We start from the raw sequence: 18,333 nt of genomic DNA, 5'->3' as shown, positions 1-18,333 counted from the left end.
GGTCTTTCCAGTGTCTGGTTGTGATGTTTCTGGCTGCTGAGAGTAGATGGATTATGAGTTCTTTGTGTTGTAAGTGGGCATTATTGTCTTGGAAGATGTTTAGTAAGACCAATTCTGGGGAGGTTTCTAACACTTGCTTGGTTATTTTGCATATTTCTCGTGTGGTTTTTGTCCAGAATATTTGGATTTGGGGGCACTCCCACCACATGTGGAAGTATGTGCCCGTGGAGGTGCACCCTCTCCAGCGTTTTGGTGATGTTTCTGGGCGTATTAATGCTAATTTTCTTGGCATTAGATACCATCTGTAGGTCAGTTTTAGGGTGAGTTCTCTTCTTTTTGTTGATATGGATTTAAAGGGTGGTTTAGACCACATTCCGGTCCATTGGGTGGGGTTGATTTCATATCCTATGTCATCCTCCCATTGTTTTTTGATTGTGTCTAGGGAGCTAGTGGGATTCTTGAGTAGTATTTTGTATATTGCTGATACTAGCCCTCTGCTGCGTCCCTTTGTCATTAGGATGAGGTTTTCAAAGGTTGTCAGGGGTCGAGTTGCTGCTGATTTTACTGTTGGATTGTTTAGGAGGGCATGTAATTGGTGTTGTGTGATCCAGGGCATTTGGGTGTCTTCTAATTTGTCCTGTATTTCTTGTGTTGTCAGAGGTTTGTTATTTTTATAAAAGTCTATTAGGCGATATAGGTCTTGGATTGCCAGGTTTTGGATTGGAGGTTTTGTGCTGCATGGTGGAATAGTGGGTGGAAGGCCAGGGGAATTAGTGGGGATGGGGTTGGGGATACCGTATATACTTGAGTATAAGCCTAGTTTTTCAGCACATTTTTTGTGCTGAAAAAGCTGCCCTCGGCTTATACTCGAGTGAGGCGGGCGGTGGGGGCAGCGAGAAAGAAGCCCTTTCTCTCCGCTTGTGCCGCCACCCGCTCTCCCCAGTCAACCATTCCTTAAGAAGTGTACAAGAACAGTGGTTCTTTACTCTCCCCAGGCAGCTTGTTCCATTCCTGAACTGCTCGCATAAATGCAAACTTGGCAAAGAGGAAGAGGAAGGAGCAGCCCAAAGGGCTGCTTTCGGGCTGCTTTCGGGCTGCTCGTTCCTCCTCCTCCTCCACAGCAGCAAAGGTGAATCGGCTTATACTTGAGTCAATAAGCTTTCCCATGTTTTTGTAGGAAAATTAGGTGCCTCGGTTTATATTTGGGTCGGCTTATACTCGGGTATATGCGGTAGTTTGCCTGTTTCTGCTTTCCATGCTTTTTGTTAAGTGTTGGGATTTTTCTTAGTTTGTTTGGGAGGAGTGGGTATGCTGTGGTGCAGATATTTTCAATTGTGTCCCTTTCTAAGTGTATCCATTGTTTTGTCTTGTCTTCTAGTATATATGGGATTATATGACGTATTTGGTTGGCACTGTGGTATGCTTCTATGTTGGGGATTCCCCATCCTCCTTCTGAGGTGGGGAGGTGTAGGTATTTGGTGCTTATTCTTGGTTTTTTGTGTGAGAAGATAAAAGAGTGTAGTTTTCTTTGCCATTTGCGGAGTTGGGTTGGGGGAATCCAGAATGGGAGGGTTTGGAATAGGTAGGTTAGTTTTGGAAGGGTGATCATTTTGATCGTGGCTATTTTGTCTGAGAGAGTGAAATTCATGTTGTTCCATCTCTTTAAGTCTTTGTTTATTTGTTTCCATAGGGGTTTGTAGTTGTGGAGGTATAATTTGTTGAGACTTTTGGTTATTTGTACCCCTAGGTATCTGAACTTGGTGTGTTTAATCTTGGTGATGTTAGTGAGTTCTCTTTGGATGTGAGGGGAGGTATTGAAACACATGGCTTCCGATTTCGCGAAATTTACTTGTAGGCCCAGCACTGTTGCAAATGTGTTAAGTTCTCTGATTAGGGAGGGTGCTGTGTTTGAGGGGTCTGGTGTTGTGACCATTAGGTCGTCTGCAAAAAGTCCTAATTTATAGGTTCTGCCTTTTATTTCCACCCCCTTGATGTCTGTGGCTGCTCGGATTCGGATTGCTAGGGGTTCCAGCGCCAGGATAAATAGGAAGGGAGACAGTGGGCACCCTTGTTTTGTGCCTCTTTGGATTGTTATGCTATTTGAGTCCATATTATTAATTCTGCATTTTGCTGAGGCTTGGGAGTATATTTGTTTGATGGTTTGTAGGAAGTTGGGGCCAAATTTCATGTTAGTTAGTACTGCTGATAGGTATTTCCATTCTAGGCAGTCAAAAGCTTTGAGGATGTCTAGGGACATAATTGTCAATGGGAGTTTAGTTGCCTTGCTGTGTTTGATTAGGTTCAGTAGTTTCCTGATGGGGTCTGTAATATTGCGACCAGGGACAAAGCCAGTCTGGTCTGGGGCTATTAACTTGGATAAGAATTTTTTCAGGCGGTTGGCCAAGATTGGTGTGAATATTTTGTAGTCTTGGTGTATTAATGAGATCGGGTGGTATGATTCTACTTTGAGGATGTCCTTCAATGGTTTTGGGATTGAGGCTATTTTGGAGAGGGTCCAGGTTTGGGGGATGGGCCCTCCTTTCATGATGTCATTAAACAGGCGTGTCAAGTAGGGCATCAGGGGTTCTTTGAATTTCTTATAGAATTCTGCTATGAAGCCATCTTGGCCTGGGGCTTTGTGTGGTTTTAAGTTTTTGAGGATTGTGTCTATTTCCTCTGGGCTGATGGGGCTGTCCGTGAATTCTTGTTCCTTGTTAGTTAGAGTAGGTATGTTCATCTCTGTTAGGAATTATCTGATTTCCTTCTCAGATGGGTTACGGGAGGCGTATAGGTTGGAGTAGAATTCTGCAAATTCTGCAGTTATTTCTTTGGGGGGAAATGTTGTGTTGCCATCTTTTTGGCGATGCAGTGTATTTTTGCTTTGAGTGTTTCTTTCCTACATCTATTTGCTAATAGTCTGGAGTTTTCCCCTCCATATTCATAGAAGCGCTGTTTTGAGTATAAAATGTTGATCATTGTTTTGTTGATTTCTAGGGAGTCTATTTCTCAACTTTTTTGTTCTATAAGTTGAAGGAGTTTTTTAGATCCTGTTTGTTTGTAGTGTGCTGAAAGAGTGGTGATGTCTTGTTCTAGATTGTTAATTTTAGAGGAGGTTTGTTTTTTAAGGAGTGCTTTCTCTTTTATGCAAGCTCCTCTGGTAACCACTTTCATTGCGTCCCATAAGAAGGGTTTTTTTTTTATTTTGTCTACATCGTTTTCCTTGAAGTAGTTTTGGAGAGTTTTTGTGAGGCTCTCTCTAATTTGTTTGTTTGTAGTTAGGGTGGGACTGAAGGACCATGATGGTGTAGTTTGTGTTCCTTCTCCTATTTTAATAGTGACTTCTACTGGGGCATGATCTGTGATTTTGATGTTGCCTATGTTTGTTGATTCCACTAAAGGGATCAGACCCTGTGTGAGCAGGATGCTGTCCAGTCTGGATATTGTGCCGTGGCATCCAGATTGGAATGTATGGCTAGTATCTCTTGGGTTTTGCTCACTCCAGATGTCATAAAGTCCCCTGTTTTTTAATATTTTTTAGCAGCTTGTGAGAGTCCCCATTTGTTGGGGGTTTTTTTTGAGGAAGGTTGTCCGTGAGGTTGTAGGGTGGGTGTTTTTTTAGGGATATGCCCTTCATATTTAGGTTGAGGTCGCCTCCTAGGATTGCTTCCCCTTCAGAGAAGGAGAGGAACTTGTTTAGTGTTTTCTGGAAGAATTCTAGTTGTTTCAGGTTTGGGGCGTATATAGAGCCAATTGTCAGTTTAATTTTGCCACCTAGTGTCCCTTTAACAAAGATGAATCTGCCTTTTTTATCCTTTAGGATTGCTGTGGCTTTGAAGTTTAGGTCTCTGCTAAGTACCACAGCTACCCCACGGACTTTGCCTGAGCCGTTTGTCACCCATTGTTGGCTGAAGTGGAGGTCACTCAGGAGTTTGCTTCCTTTGGGTGGGTTGTGTATTTCTTGTAGGAAGGTGATGTGTGGTTTCATGTTGTTTATGTATGAGGTGATGCATTTTTTTTGATGGGGTTTCCCAACCCCCTCACGTTTAGTGTAATTGCTTTTAAGTTAGCCCTCTTGTTTTCCTATCGTGTAGGGCGATTCCTTGGCAACCCGTCCGGGTTGTCCCGTGTCTCTCACTTTGTGTTGTTTAGCGGACCTATGGAGTTGCGCTGACCTAGTGTGTGGTGGGTAGGGGGCTAGTGGGGTTGGAGTTAGATTTGGGTTAGAGAGTAGGGGGTAGGTTGTAAAGGGATCCCTATATGTATTCATATAGGTGCTTGTTTGGGGTGTTTTGGACCTTTTGGCGATTGGCGGGTTGGTCCTGGGTCTCAGCTGGTTTGGAAGGCTGTGTTCAGGGACAGGCCATTCCCCTTGTCGTTTGCGATAGGGGGTGTCCAGCGAGACAGCGTGAAGCGTCTTTATGATGCCAATGTCATATAGAAGGTTCAGAAGCAATGTTGCCAGTGTAAGTAGCAATATCTTTGGTGTGTTAGTGTGGGGGTGTATTGGTTCGCTCTGGTGCCACCAATGTGTTGGTTAGGTATCAGATTTTAGCATGATTGTAGGTTGTGTTATGAAAGTTGGAGGAGTTGTTTTTCCTTAGTGTGGAGTGGGGGTGTGTGTGTTTAAGGTGTGGGTTGTTGGGTAATGAGGAATATGGTTCAGGTTCACCATACAATGTTAATAGAAGATGGAATATACAAAAATTAATTTCTTTTTTATTTAATTTTTAGTTTTTGTGGTAGTGTTGTTTGATTTTCACGCTTTTTGTGTCGAATATTGGTATTTTGTATGCTGTATTAGTGTTTATATTGTATTTTGTATGTTTTATAAAATGATTTAAAAAGATTTGAGGGGGGGGGAAACAAAATGATGGAGTGGTCCAGCAAGACCTTCAGCAATTCTCAAGTGGTCCGTGGGAAGAAAAGTGTCAGAATCACTGGTTTAGAACTTCAGAAAAGAGAAACAACAGACTTCCTTGGTTCATTTGGAGAACTGACATGTTTATTTAGAATCTGCTACACGGCTTGTGCTGGTTTGGGCCAAATGCATCTCATCAGGAAGTCAAGAATGGAGGCTGGCAAGTAAGAGAGAGGAACGTAAACGAGTTTTGCATCCCATCCTGGACAGTAGCGGATGCGAGGGGAGCAAGACGTCAGGGCATGTTCCAGAGAGTCTGTGACCTGTTGAAAGTTGCTGCTGCCGGTGAAGTGGCAGAATTTTAATACTTTCAGACCTGTGTGTGGGATATAGGAAACAAAAGAAAAGTTAGTGATGCAAAGATATGGATGTATTTATTTCTGCATTTATTTATTTGATTTGTATGCTGCCCTATACCTGCGCAGGAGATATTTTGGGTTCTGAAGGGATATGTTAGCTTCTGGATTTCTCTGCCTAGGTGGTCCAAATCTAAGGAAGGGCATCAGGAACATTTTCTTTGCTTTAAGACGGAACCTTTTTCAACAGGGGATTAGACAGTGTCAATCTGTATTTCAAGCAGGGGGGGGGGGCCTCGAGGGTTGTATCTAGGTGAGGGTTGACATACTCCGGGTTCAGGCATGGGCGACCCAGACTCTGTCTCTGTCTCGGGCAGGGCCGGATTTAGGTTTGATGAGGCCGTAAGCTACTGAATTTAATGGGCCCCTTTATATGTCTAGCTGTCCTTTGTCAACAACAAATTGTCACTGTTTTTTGTATTGAATGGTCATTTTTGGACCTGATAGGTATCTGAAGCCATTTGAAGATAACAAAATAAGTATTTTGTTTTATTTGTTTTTTATCTTATATTTTGGAAATGTACATCCAGGTTTTTTTTCCCTTTAAATTTTTTGGGGGCGCCAAAGAGTGTGGGAACCTGAGCTATAGCTTGTTTAGCTTATACGTAAATGCGGGACTGGTCTCGGGCTCCTCTTCCCCTCTGCATTATTTAAGAAAGCATAAACTGGTCTCCTTTCTTAGAGTTGCCTCCCAGGATCAAGCGGGTAGCGGACACTGTTTTGGTGTGGGTGTCTGCAACGGTGGAGGAAGCCGCTCGGGCGCCTGGGGCAGCACTCCCAGGGGCAGGGCAAGCCGCCCACAGAGGCGGGCCCGAACCGCTTATAGGGGGTCTCTGGAATCTGCCTGCTTCCTCCCACTCAGCTGCCCTAACATTAGGGGCAGAGTGGAGCCTGCTGGCGCAGAAGCCAGTGTCAATCTGGGGCGCTGCAGGCCCTGCGGTGAGTGCCTCCCGGCATTTTGTCACCCCCCTCAGTGGTGACACCTAGGGCGTACCACATCCACAAGACCCCCCCTCTTCCACCCCTGGGTGTCTATGCATTATGATAGTAGTGTGCTTATGAAGCTGAAAGCCTAGAGGGGAGAGTGTCTTGGGATAAGATTCTTTCTAGTAGCACCTTAGAGACCAACTGAGTTTGTTCCTGGTATGAGCTTTCGTGTGCATGCACACTTCTTCAGATACCTTTTTGTTTGGAGTACAGAACGCTGATCAGATGTTTGAGCAGCTTCTTGGAGAGAGTGTGGCACAGTTTCTTGGAATGTTCAGTGGGATAAGTTGATTGCAGGGGGTTCTTAATTCTAAGACCCTTGGGTAGGATGTCCAGGTTTTTGCATTTGGTTAGAAAGGAGATGTATCTGAAGAAGTGTGCATGCACACGAAAGCTCATACCAGGAACAAACTCAGTTGGTCTCTAAGGTGCTACTAGAAAGAATTTTCGATTTTGTTCTGACTATGGCAGACCAACACGGCTACCCACCTGTAATTGGGATAAGATTTTAGAGGGGAGGGGGTTGAAGAAGGAAGGTGGAAAGAATGGCTTAGCTCAATGTAGATTTATGTATTTTTTAAATGGCTGAATCAGAGCAAGGTGCTTCTAGTCCAGGATTCTGTTCAGGATTCTAGTCCAGAATCCAGCCTGCTGGATGCTTCTCCCCCAGCGCCTGGAATTCCAAGGAATGCTGCTCCTGTATATGGAGGCTCAGTTACATGTCATGACTAATAGGCCTCTCCTCCATGGAAAGTGTGTGCGGTTTCTATGTTTTTCTAAAGCTGGAAAGGCTTTGGTTCTGAAAAGATAACAGGCATTCAAGGAGCCACTCGTCCAATCGTGAAAGTGTTCACTAATTTCCTGCAGCCCACTTCTGACCTTCCTCTCCATTGCGATTTCAAAAAGGCTCCATGCACATGTTCAGAGGCCTGCTCCTTTCTTGCAATGATTGCATGCCGCGGCAGCTGCCAGCTCGAGCTGGAGAAAGTTGCACATGGGCATGGTGGCTCCCCCCCGCACCTCTTTCCCTGGCTCGGCCTGGCAGCAGCTCTGGCTGCCCTCTTTTTTTACCCTTCAAGATAAAAGTTAGAAGCTTCCTGTTATCGTTCTGCGCTTGTCTGAGAGAGAGAGAGAAAGGCAGTAAGGGTATCCTTTAGCTTGTTCGATTGCGTGTCCTCTGAGCTTTCTGTGACACCTGGCCTAGCATTTTGGCCTTAGGACCTCCTGTCCTTTCAGTTTCCAACACACACATGCACAGACTGCAAATGAATTTCAAGAAATTCAAGGAATATCTAAGAAACACTGGAATACAATGGAAAGGCATGCCAATAAGATACTTTGGCATGTGGTTATCAGAAAAAATGCCCATTGCATAACACACACACACACCGCCTTTTGTGTTTGTTGCCTCTCTTATTCTGCTATTTGTGCAACCCTGTATGTATTTACAACCTTCCATGATGCACATACATAAGTTCATTGCTATGTTGCCTCAAAACACAACACTACACATTCTTCCCCCTATATTAAAAGAAAGCACAATTATATACCAAAATTAACCCCAGTTTTATCCCCATGGATTTGTTAAAAACTCATAAAAGAAAGGCAGTTGCAAAACTATACTCAATACTCGTGAGTTGAAAAGTGAACCTATACATCCTATAAGAGAACATGGGAGCTGGATTTGCTGAAATTCATCTTAACAGTCTCATAAACTGTATTAATAAGTGCAAATCTAAAAGATTTTTTTTCAGTGCTATATTTCAATGGTATCTGACTCTGCATAGACTGAAGAAACCTTAAAGACAAGAAGGTATAAAAGAACAAAAGAAGATTTCATATAGGTATATCTTTTGAAGCTGCGGTAAAGGATTTTAGTGCTAGTTTCTCCTGCTATTATTGTATGTGATTTTCAATAAAATACAATGCTATATACATTTTTACTAGTAATTTCCCCTAACACGGTGCATTTTATATATTATCTTCACTCCCCATTATTAGGTTTTGAGAACTGCACCAGTGAATTTAGAGGACTGCGGATTCTGAAGGATAGCTGTGTTTCAGTGTGTGTATTATTTCATGAAGTGTGAATTAGGAAGCTTTGCATTACAACTCAATTATTCCCCCCGCCCATCTCTACTCACAGCGCTCATAGTAGTGCCGCCCATAGGCTTCCTTGATGTCAGAAGGGGCCAGGCTCCATGCATTATTGTAACCCTCTACCGTGTTTGACTGAATGGGTGTTTTGAAACTACCAGGTTCAATAATGCTGACTCGGACCCCGAAAGGATGCATCTCTCGCCTGAATTGAGAAGGAAAAATCAAGAAATACGTCTTCGTTCTGAACCAGAATAATCATGCAGAAGAAGAAGAACAAGCAGAGGAAGAGGGAGGAGGAGGAGCAGGAGGAGGAGGGAGAGAGAGAGTTGTGGTGAAAGGCACCTTCTTGTCTTCTGTCTTGCAGGCACCAGGGCATTGTCTATGACACGGCATCAGGTATATTCAGAGGCAGCCACCAGGAGGCTGGTGCTGACAACTCTTACTGGTACATTAAATTGTTTCCTCGAGAAAAAGAGCTGACTTAGGTGTGCAAACACCTGCTGATTCATGGCAGTCCTCTGCTTGAAACTTAGCTGGAGAAGCAGACATCCCACTAAAGCAAGGAAAAAGAGGAAGATACAGAACTATCAATTTTACCTCAGGATGTCAGAGAAGGCTTCCACACCATACTTGGATGCGGTATAGGGTGCTGCAAAGCATGCCAGTCGTCCCATCATACTGGAGATGTTGACCACCCTCCCTCTGGCTCTTCTCACCAGGGGCAGCATGTGTAGCGTCATGTCAATCATCCCAAGAAAGTTGACATCGATCACCTTTGCAAAGCCATCTTTGGTCAGCCATTCACTGGGAGCTGATGCAACACCTATTCCTGCATTGTTCACCAAGCCCCAGAGCCCTGTGTAAGGAGAAAATTTTACTCTTATTATTCCAGGTTCCCACCTACCTTAATAATTGGATATACAGCAGGGCAGCCAGGTAGAGCCACATGGCTGAAACCTGCAGGGAAGAAGCTGGCAAGAGTGAGGGCACACACCTAGCGGGACTTGGAGGGGCAAAAGTCGAATCCCTACTCCAGTGTTTTTCAACCACTGTTCCGCGGCACACTAGTGTGCCGCGAGATGTTGCCTGGTGTGCCGTGGGAAAAATTGCTGCTGAAGCAGAGAGGGCTGGTCGGGACTGCTGGCAGGCGCCTGCTGAAGAGGCGGACGCTGCCCCGCGAGCGTGCAGGAGGCGCACGGCGAGCCCCGAGAGCGCAGCCGCTGCCGCCAAATGCTGTGCTTGGTGATCGCCGCGATGAAAGGTGAGCCGCGCGGCAGCGCCTGATCCGCTCGGGCTGCGGCGCTGCTTTCTCCGGCTCGACGGGACCCACGAGGAAAGCGGCGCTCTCGGAAGCCCAGGCGCCTTCTGAGCGCGATCAGGCCCTCGCAGCTGCCGGGGGTCGGTGCCTGCGGGTGGGGGCGCGACTGCCTTTTCTGCCTGCCATTTATGGGTGGCTGGGTGGGGGTACATGAGGGGGGCGATCCGGCGTGCCAGGACGGGGCGTGGGAGAGGCAACTCTGTGTCGGCGAATCCGAAAGGGCTCTTTTGCATTACGTAAAGTAACTGCTCGGAATCTACCTCCCGAAGTTGACCCCATCGTCACATGACACCCCTTGTCTCGGGGTGCAAGCCTGTTGGCGGAAACGTCTGAAGGGGCCTCTCGCCTGCTTGAGCTGACCTCTGGGCAGGTGCCCTATCCTCGGAGAGGGCCGGTCTGCCCTTGGCAGTGAGTCTGCTTAATTTTTTGTATTTTTGTGTGCCACTAACCCAGTTGTGGTCTGAAGTCTGCAGAGTGCTGGACTTTTCATGCCACATGGACCCCCCCCCCCAACTTTCCAGACCTAGACTCTGCACCATAAGAGAGGGCACTTGAGGTAGAAGGACCTGTAACTTATTTATCCTTCAGAGTTTGAAGTCTTTAAAACGTGGTTGTTCTTTTAGATGTGATAATTGCCTATTGTTAAATATTGAGGGGAATGCATAGTTTCAAAAACATTCTCCTTGCCCAGAACAGACAGAATATTGAACTGAGGGGAAACTTCGAAGCACATATTATTTCTGTGAGGTGGTGATGGAGAGATACACCAGAGGCATGTGCCCATCTGCAGAGTAACAAGTCCTCCTCTCAGCCCTACATGTTTGTGGTTACCTTCCATTTCCCTCATATTTTACTTCCTCACAATGAGGTTGGGTTTGGATTTGAAAATGACTGATAGGACCCAGAACTGGCCAGATGGTCTATTTTGCGATGTAAACCTCACTGTTTTCAGTGGGGCTTATTCCCAGGAAACAGGGCATAGGACTACAGCCTCAGTGGACCAGCGGATATGGCAGAAAGTGGGTAAGCTTTGGGGTTGCAAGGAACTATTTGTCGCTTGAAAATGATAGCAGGAAACTGAACTGGGTCTGAATGAAAGTGTTTGAAGATAACTACATATCTGTGTGAGATGAGCTTTTCAAGCATGATTGCTATAAAAACTAAATACAGAGAGAGACTGAGAGCTGTTGACGAAGAGCTACGTGTGTGTCTTTCTTCGATTCCAGCCAGAATATCAGCTTTGTGTTCAGCCAAACAGGCCCTGGTTGCGCACTGAATAAAGTATTTTATAATTTTTCATATTTCTGTTTACTTACTATTATTTCATAATAAAGTAATTATAACATACTTTCTTTGTGTTTATTTGATTCCTATTCAAGAGAATTACTTTATATATAGTCAATATAGGCACAGAGTTAAATTTTTTAACATTTTCTAATGGTGGTGTGCCTCGTGATTTTTTTCATGAAACAAGTGTGCCTTTGCCCAAAAAAGGTTGAAAAACACTGCCCTACTCCACCTCAAAGCTCACTGGCAGACCTTTTATGTTGCCACTGCTGAATTTGGCCTGCCTTGAAGTGTTGTTGAGGGGAAGGAGAAATTCTGCATGGTGCAATGAGCTTCTTGGAGCAGAGGCGGGCTAAAAAAAGTAGTTAGATATATATTAACCGAAGAACTAAAAAAAGTGGAACAGTATGATCCTATATATATCTATTGACATAAGCAACACTGAGCTCAAACATAGTGCAAGCTCAGCATTAGCACCCAAGAGGTCACATGCCTTATTTTGCCATCATTCCACCACATATTGCACTTGCTCAAGGTCCAATCCCCAAATTGTTTTGTGTGATCAAACTCTCCCAACTGAGAGTATTTTGCAGATGATGGACACCAATCTTTATATATTTATATAAAAATATATATCCTTATATATTTCACACAGAAAGGGGTGGAAGAGCTGGAGAGGTTCACTTCAGATCGGTTGAAAACCACCCTCCTTGGAAGCAAAAAGTTATAGGAGAATTCAAAAGAAAAAAATATTGTGGTGAATTTATTTAATTTACAAATCTGTGTAAAGAAATAAAGATACTATAAGGTACAGTGAGAAAGATAGGAAGTGATTGTTTATTTTTAAATTGTTATTCAATGGCATGAGGATGTATTTTAATGTCTGTTTATTAAATGTATGATTGTATTTGTTTTCTTTTGAATGTTGTACTATTCTTGGTTTGTATGTTTTGTATGATTTGTAAGATCTGTCTATGTTATACCGGTATGTTATGTACGTAATAAAGAATTTCTTAAAATTTAAAGAAAAAGAAAAGAAAAAGAAATCCACGCCAGCTTCACCTTCACTTTCACCTTTTATAATTATAATCCGCGCAAACAAATGCACTGTTTTTTGTGAAATATTTTCCATACTGTAGTCCGGAAAAAAAATGTTTCCCACTCCCTCAGAAGAAGAAGGTTTTTCCTTCTGTGCCACAGCTAACAGACACCATTTTCTCGACTCCTTTATCTTTTGCTAAGTCAAATTAAAACTTCAAGCAACTTCCGCCTGTATTCTGTTTAATGTTAGTTCTTTCTTGGTGAGGTTCAGCATAGAAGAGCAGGTGTAGATATATAGAACAAAAAATAACCGCTCACCTCGCATTAATGAAAACACAACGATAGGAGTCCTTTTCAAAACCTTGACATCCAGCGACTGCTTCGTTTAGCAGATCTTTTTTATCTCCTTTCCAGAAGACACTTGTTTCTAAGTCCAAATTTGAATAATTTTTAGAAAACAGGGATCCGATCCCCAGCTCATGAGACTGACTCTGGAGAGTTCCCAGTTCTTGCTGTGGTAATCACCCAGCGCCCCTGCCCCCACATCTTGTCACGGAGGGCAGATAATGGACAATCTGCGGATGGCGCAGCCTCCCCTACCGGGGGGGGGGGAGAATCAGCAGGACTAATTACCCTCATATTAACCCTGAATTACTGGCAAGACTGAGGCTCCGATCTCTTGGGAGGTAGCCATATCTCATGGCTGGAAACCAGAAGCCTGGATTAATGGTTTCTAATAGGTTTTTTGAATAGTACTCGTTCATTTGATATACTGGGAGTCGCTTTGGCCACATTTTGTTCCAAGCAGGTTGACATCCAGCACCCTCACAAAGTCCTCCTTGGTCAGCCACTCGTTGGGGGCCATTGGCATGAAGATGCCTGCATTGTTCACTAAGCCCCTGTGGGAAAAGACTCATGGTCTCTCTTTGGAACACATTTTGGGTGGATAGTGCATGAATCCGTCATCTCAAAGAGTGGGAAAACAGCAATAGGTCAGATGGATGGGGGAAACGAGCTGAGCTTCAATCCTGGCAAGGCAGGGGCACTGTGGGTGAGGAGTTCCTGTGTCAGAGAAATTGGTCAGTTGTCCACCCTGGATGGGATTGCATGGCCCATGAAGGAGCAGGTTCACAGTTTGGGGGTGCTTCCGGTTCCAGCTCTGTCAGTGGAAGCTCAGGTAGCCTCAGTGGCTAGAAGCGCTTTTTACCAGCTGCAGTTGGTATCATTTGACAGCTATGATCATTCCTGGACCTGGAGAGCTTGGCCATAGGAATTCGTGCATGGGTTACTTCAAGAGCGGATTACTGCCATGCGCTCTGTGTGGGACTTCGCTTGCACTTGGTCCAGAAGTCGCAGTTAGTGCAGACGGCTGCAGCATGGTTGCTGACAGGAGTGAGATGTTGCCAGCATATAACATGTTTGCTCAGAGAACTGCACTGATTGCCTATTTGCTACCAGGCAAAGTTTGAGCATATAAACTGCTTGGGACCAGTTTACCTGCGAGATCACCTTATCCTATATATGCCCACACGACCACTTCAATCTGCAGAACTGGCACTGTTACATAATACTCATTCCGTAGGTGTAAGAAATTGAACTTTAAGTGTGGCAGCACCTACATGTAGGAACCCCAGACCGCGGGCACCAGGCAGGCACCTTCCCTGCAGTCTTTCTGGCACCTCCTAAAAAAAAAAATGTGTTTAGACAAGCCTAGCCATACATGTTGGAAGTTGGTGTAAGTCTTAACCCATTTTTAGTTTATTGCTGATTTTATTTTATTGAATGTTTTAGGCAGTTGTTTTTAACTGTTTCCACAGATCATTTTATTGTTTTAACTCTTTGTAAACCACTTTGAGTTTTTTGTTTTCTTTTACAACCCATCAGTGTTACGTTTTATGAAATGTAATCAAAGAAGGGAGGAAGGAAGGAAGGAAGGAAGGAAGGAAGGAAGGGAGGGAGGGAGGAAATGCTACCAGACTGGTGAGGAAGAGAAAGTGTAGGTTTCTTGGTTTCAGAAGCAGCCAAACATTGGATGCAACATACAGCCTATGAGATCCATAAGAATAGAAAATGAACTGGGTTTGGGTCAAACCTTTGCTTCCTGATTGCTCCTTCACCCACTCCGCCGCTGCTGCCACACTCTCCGTACTGGTGACATCCAGAATGGTGGTTTTCAAGCGCTCTGACGTAACCTTGTCCAGCTGCTCTGCCCCCTTCTGCGTGAGACAGGCTGCCAGCACCCGCAGGCCCCGGGCATCCAGCTGCCTGGCAAGTAGGTTCCCAAAGCCAGAGTCACACCCCGTGATGAAGACATATTTCTCCGTCAGGTTCTCCACCGTCTGTCTCTCCTGGTACCATCGGCGAAGGAAGTAAAGCCCCAGCAGGGCAGCCAGGTAGAGCCACATGGATGAAACCTGCAGGGAAGATAACAGACAGAATATAAGGGCCAAAGGCACTTATGTGAGGCAACAGCAGGACAGCTACAATCTCCATGGAGGATATGAATCATGCAGAATGTTATAGCCAAGGACACTTATGTGAGGAATCCCCAAGTAGATCACCCAATATCTTTTTTATTTAGAAGTAGCTTCAGGATCCACAGGCCTGAGTTGCTTTCAAACAAGGTCTCTATTGTGGAGTATCCATAATAAAAATGCACACGTATGAAACACTCTGTGAGGTGAGTGGGGCTGAGAGACTTCTTTTTTTTTTTTTTAAGTAATCTTTATTGGTTTTATTTACGCACATTAAAAAGTATTTACAGTCTCATCAATACAGATAAAAGAAGAAGAAAAGAAAAAAGAAAACAAAGAAGAAGAAGCAAAAAAAACACAAAAAGGGTTAAAATTGGTTTACATAACCACACTTCTCACATACATACAAGTCTTCCGATCTTTCTTATTGTACTTTCATTACATCATTGTTTATCTGCACAGTTTTGATCTTCATTTCTCATTCCTTTATCTTCAATAGTATTCGATATTTATTTAATTACAAGTATCACTCTAGTTCTGCTAATATGGCCTTATTATTGCAATATATTCTTATGTATTCTTTAAATATTTTCCATTCACCAAAAGTTTTCTGCATCATTTCTCCTCTAACTCCTCCTGTCAATTTCGCCAGCTGCAAATAATCTAACATTAGCATCTGCCACTCTAGGATTGTCGGTACTGATTCATTTTTCCACTTTCTAGCCACAAGAATTCTAGCTGCTGTGACAGCATACATAAATAGCGTTCTCCTTTCTTTTTTAATCTCTGGGGGTAAGATTCCTAATAGGAAAATCTCTGGGGGGTTTTTGAATGTAATTTTAAACAATTTCTTCAGTTCATTGTATATGTTATCCCAAAATTCCCCGATAATTACACACGTCCACCACATATGGTAGTAAGACCCCACGGCTTTTTGGCATCTCCAGCAATTTGGTGACCCTCCTTTATACATTTTTGATAGTTTCGAGGGGGTGTGGTGCCACCTGTAAAGCATTTTCATGGTGTTTTCCCTTAGGGTATAACAGGCTGTAAATTTGACATCCTCCTTCCACAGTCTTTCCCATTGATCCATATATATGTTATACCCGAAATCCTGGGCCCATTTCACCATTACCGTTTTAACCTGCTCTTCTTTGGTTTCCCACTCTAAAAGATGGTCATAAATTCGTGAAATATTTTTCCCTTTAATCAAGATTAGATCTTTTTCAAATTTGGATGTCTCCCTCGCTATTCCCTGCTTTATATCTATTGCCAATCTTTGATTTAACTGCAGTATTTTCAGTTAAATCAAAGATTGGGGCTGAGAGACTTCAAAGAAGTGTGACTAGCCCAAGGTCACCCAGCAGCTGCATGTGGAGGAGCGGAGACGCGAACCCGGTTCCCCAGATTACAAGTGTACCGCTCTTAACCACTACACCACACTGGCTCTTAAGTGCTTAATGTCACTTAAATAAATGTTTCATAAAGGTGCTAGGAAACTCACTCATTCCAACAGAACCTTCCCTTCTCTGCACTGGAGCAGAATACTTAACCCACACATTTTTTAATGCTGGGTAGCTCACAAGCGCCAATGGAACCCCCTCTTCACTCTAAGCTCTCAAGAAGCACCTTTATTCTTCCCTGCATCATGGATCAAGGAACTCTGATTGACACAGGAGAGACTCTGTAGGTTTGTAGGTCCAGATTACTGCCAGGGAAAGCATAACCCTCTGGCTGTGGGCAGGCCACCCTTTTCTCTCCCCCCCCCCTCGTTCCTTTGCCACAGTTATAGGCTAGATTAGTCATTTGAAGTGGACTTTCTCTCTTCCTTCTTTCACTCTCTGCTCACTTCAGCTTCCCCCCTGGATTTTCCCTGTCTGCTTTCCTCTCCCTCAAGCTTTGCGCATTCGCATGTGAATGCTCGTGAGCACACACGAAATTTGGCCACTACAAGATTAGGCAACACAGCCATTGAGCCATAGGTTCATCACCGCTGCCCTGAAAGACATAGCAATGAAAAATCAAAGACTGAACACTAATTTTTATGACAAAACAAAACAAAATAAAAAATTCCTTCCAGTAGCACCTTAGAGGCCAACTAAGTTTGTTCTTGGTATGAGCTTACGTGTGCATGCACACTTCTTCAGATACCTTCAGTGTGCTTCTTCAGTGTGCATGCACATGTAAGCTCATACCAGGAACAAACTTAGTTGGTCTCTAAGGTGCTACTGGAAGGAAATTTTTATTTTATTTTGTTTTGACTATGGCAGACCAACATGGCTACCTACCTGTAACTTATTTTTATGAGTTTCTTACCTCCTCTATAGAACTCCGAACTGCTGGCAGTTGATGGGGTGTTGTTCCTGAACCTCAGTGTGCTTTGTGTTACACAACCAATGTTTGGACTTTTTAAACTTCAGTCTGGAAGTGTTGGAGGCCTTTTTCCATTGGCTGGTGTCATGTACCAGTTTCAGATTTCAGATTTCTTCTCTGCTTCTGCCTCTGATGGCCTCTAGGTGGTACTAGGAGGGAACAGATCCTTCCAGTTAGGCTGGGCATGGAATATTTGCTCTGACTTACAAGCCATGAAGTCCCTACATTAAATTCAAAAAAAGAGGAAAAATACAAGTATCTTTGCCCATGTGTTTGTGTGGTGTGTACACACATCTACACACAAACACACACACATTTTTCTTATTCGAAACAAAATAAAAATAAAATTCCTTCCAGTAGCACCTTAGAGACCAACTAAGTTTGTCATTGGTATGAGCTTTCGTGTGCGTGCACACTTCTTCAGATACCATGCACACGAAAGCTCATACCAAGAACAAACTTAGTTGGTCTCTAAGGTGCTACTGGAAGGATTTTTTATTTTATTTTGTTTCGACTATGGCAGACCAACACGGCTACCTACCTGTAACTAGAACATTTTTCTTATGTTATGAATATAAAAGGGCACTTTTATGGGCTTCTTATAAATTGGGGGGGGGGAGAGGGGAGAGAGAGAGAGAGAGAGAGAGAGAGAGAGAGAGAGAGAGAGAGAGAATTAAAAGTAGAGCTATAAAGCTTGATGCGCACAATTGATTTGCTTAATTTGGAAAAACAACTCTTGATCTTGTACCTCTCATTGTATTCTCCAGTTCATCATATGACAAAATATGTCCAGTGTTTAAAAATCAGGTCAATGAAGAATCACTAAAGAATGGGGGAAATACGTGTATTATTTAAAAAATCTTTGCAAACATTTAACTACATTAGCAGGAATAACACAATACAAGAACAGGTGGGTAGCCGTGTTGGTCTGCCATAGTCGAAACAAAATAGAAAATTCTTTTCAGTAGCACCTTAGAGACCAACTGTGTGTGTTCTTGGTGTGAGCTTTCGTGCGCATGCACACTTCTTCAGATACACTGAAAAGGAAGTCACCAGATCCTTAAATATAGTGAGGGAGTGGGGAGGGGTATTACTCAGAAGGGTGGTGGGAATGGGTGATCAGCTGATAGGTGTGGAAAACCTGTTGACGGCTGCAATTAGTCTTGCAGGGAAAGGCAAGGGGTGAGATGGCTAACAATACAAGAAGTTAAAGAATAATTTATTTGGAAACTAGACAGTAACAATTATAAGGAAATATAGGGGAAATGCAGTAATGAAAGTCAAACCAGAAGACGAAACAGAAGGGGAGGAAGTAAAATTATGTTTTTATTTCTGAAAATGTACTACATTTCATATCTTTTGTAAAACTGAAAACTCGAAAAATAAAATTAAAAAGCAAAACAAATCGGTGATCAGACCTTGAGCAAGTGCAATATGTGGTGTAAGGTAAAGGTAAAGGGACCCCTGACCATTAGGTGC

General features: G+C 43.6%; 1 protein-coding gene across 1 annotated transcript; it reads right to left on the bottom strand.

Annotated features, from left to right (window-relative positions):
- Window positions 1-4,980: 4,980 nt before the first annotated feature.
- Window positions 4,981-16,849, bottom strand: LOC117040572 (17-beta-hydroxysteroid dehydrogenase type 6-like). The gene is made up of 5 exons (XM_033138416.1): window positions 16,798-16,849; window positions 14,100-14,421; window positions 8,959-9,217; window positions 8,406-8,563; window positions 4,981-5,234 (listed from the first exon to the last, which is right to left on the bottom strand). The coding sequence occupies exons 2-5, from the start codon at window positions 14,410-14,412 to the stop codon at window positions 5,017-5,019; spliced, it is 948 nt and encodes a 315-aa protein (XP_032994307.1). The 5' UTR covers window positions 14,413-14,421; window positions 16,798-16,849; the 3' UTR covers window positions 4,981-5,016.
- Window positions 16,850-18,333: the final 1,484 nt, after the last annotated feature.

The sequence above is a fragment of the Lacerta agilis genome, chromosome 2 (genome assembly GCF_009819535.1).
Source record: "Lacerta agilis isolate rLacAgi1 chromosome 2, rLacAgi1.pri, whole genome shotgun sequence".
In the NCBI taxonomy this organism is placed as follows: domain Eukaryota; kingdom Metazoa; phylum Chordata; class Lepidosauria; order Squamata; family Lacertidae; genus Lacerta; species Lacerta agilis.
Note: the sequence above shows the minus strand (reverse complement) of the source record. Positions and strands in the feature narration are given on the sequence as shown.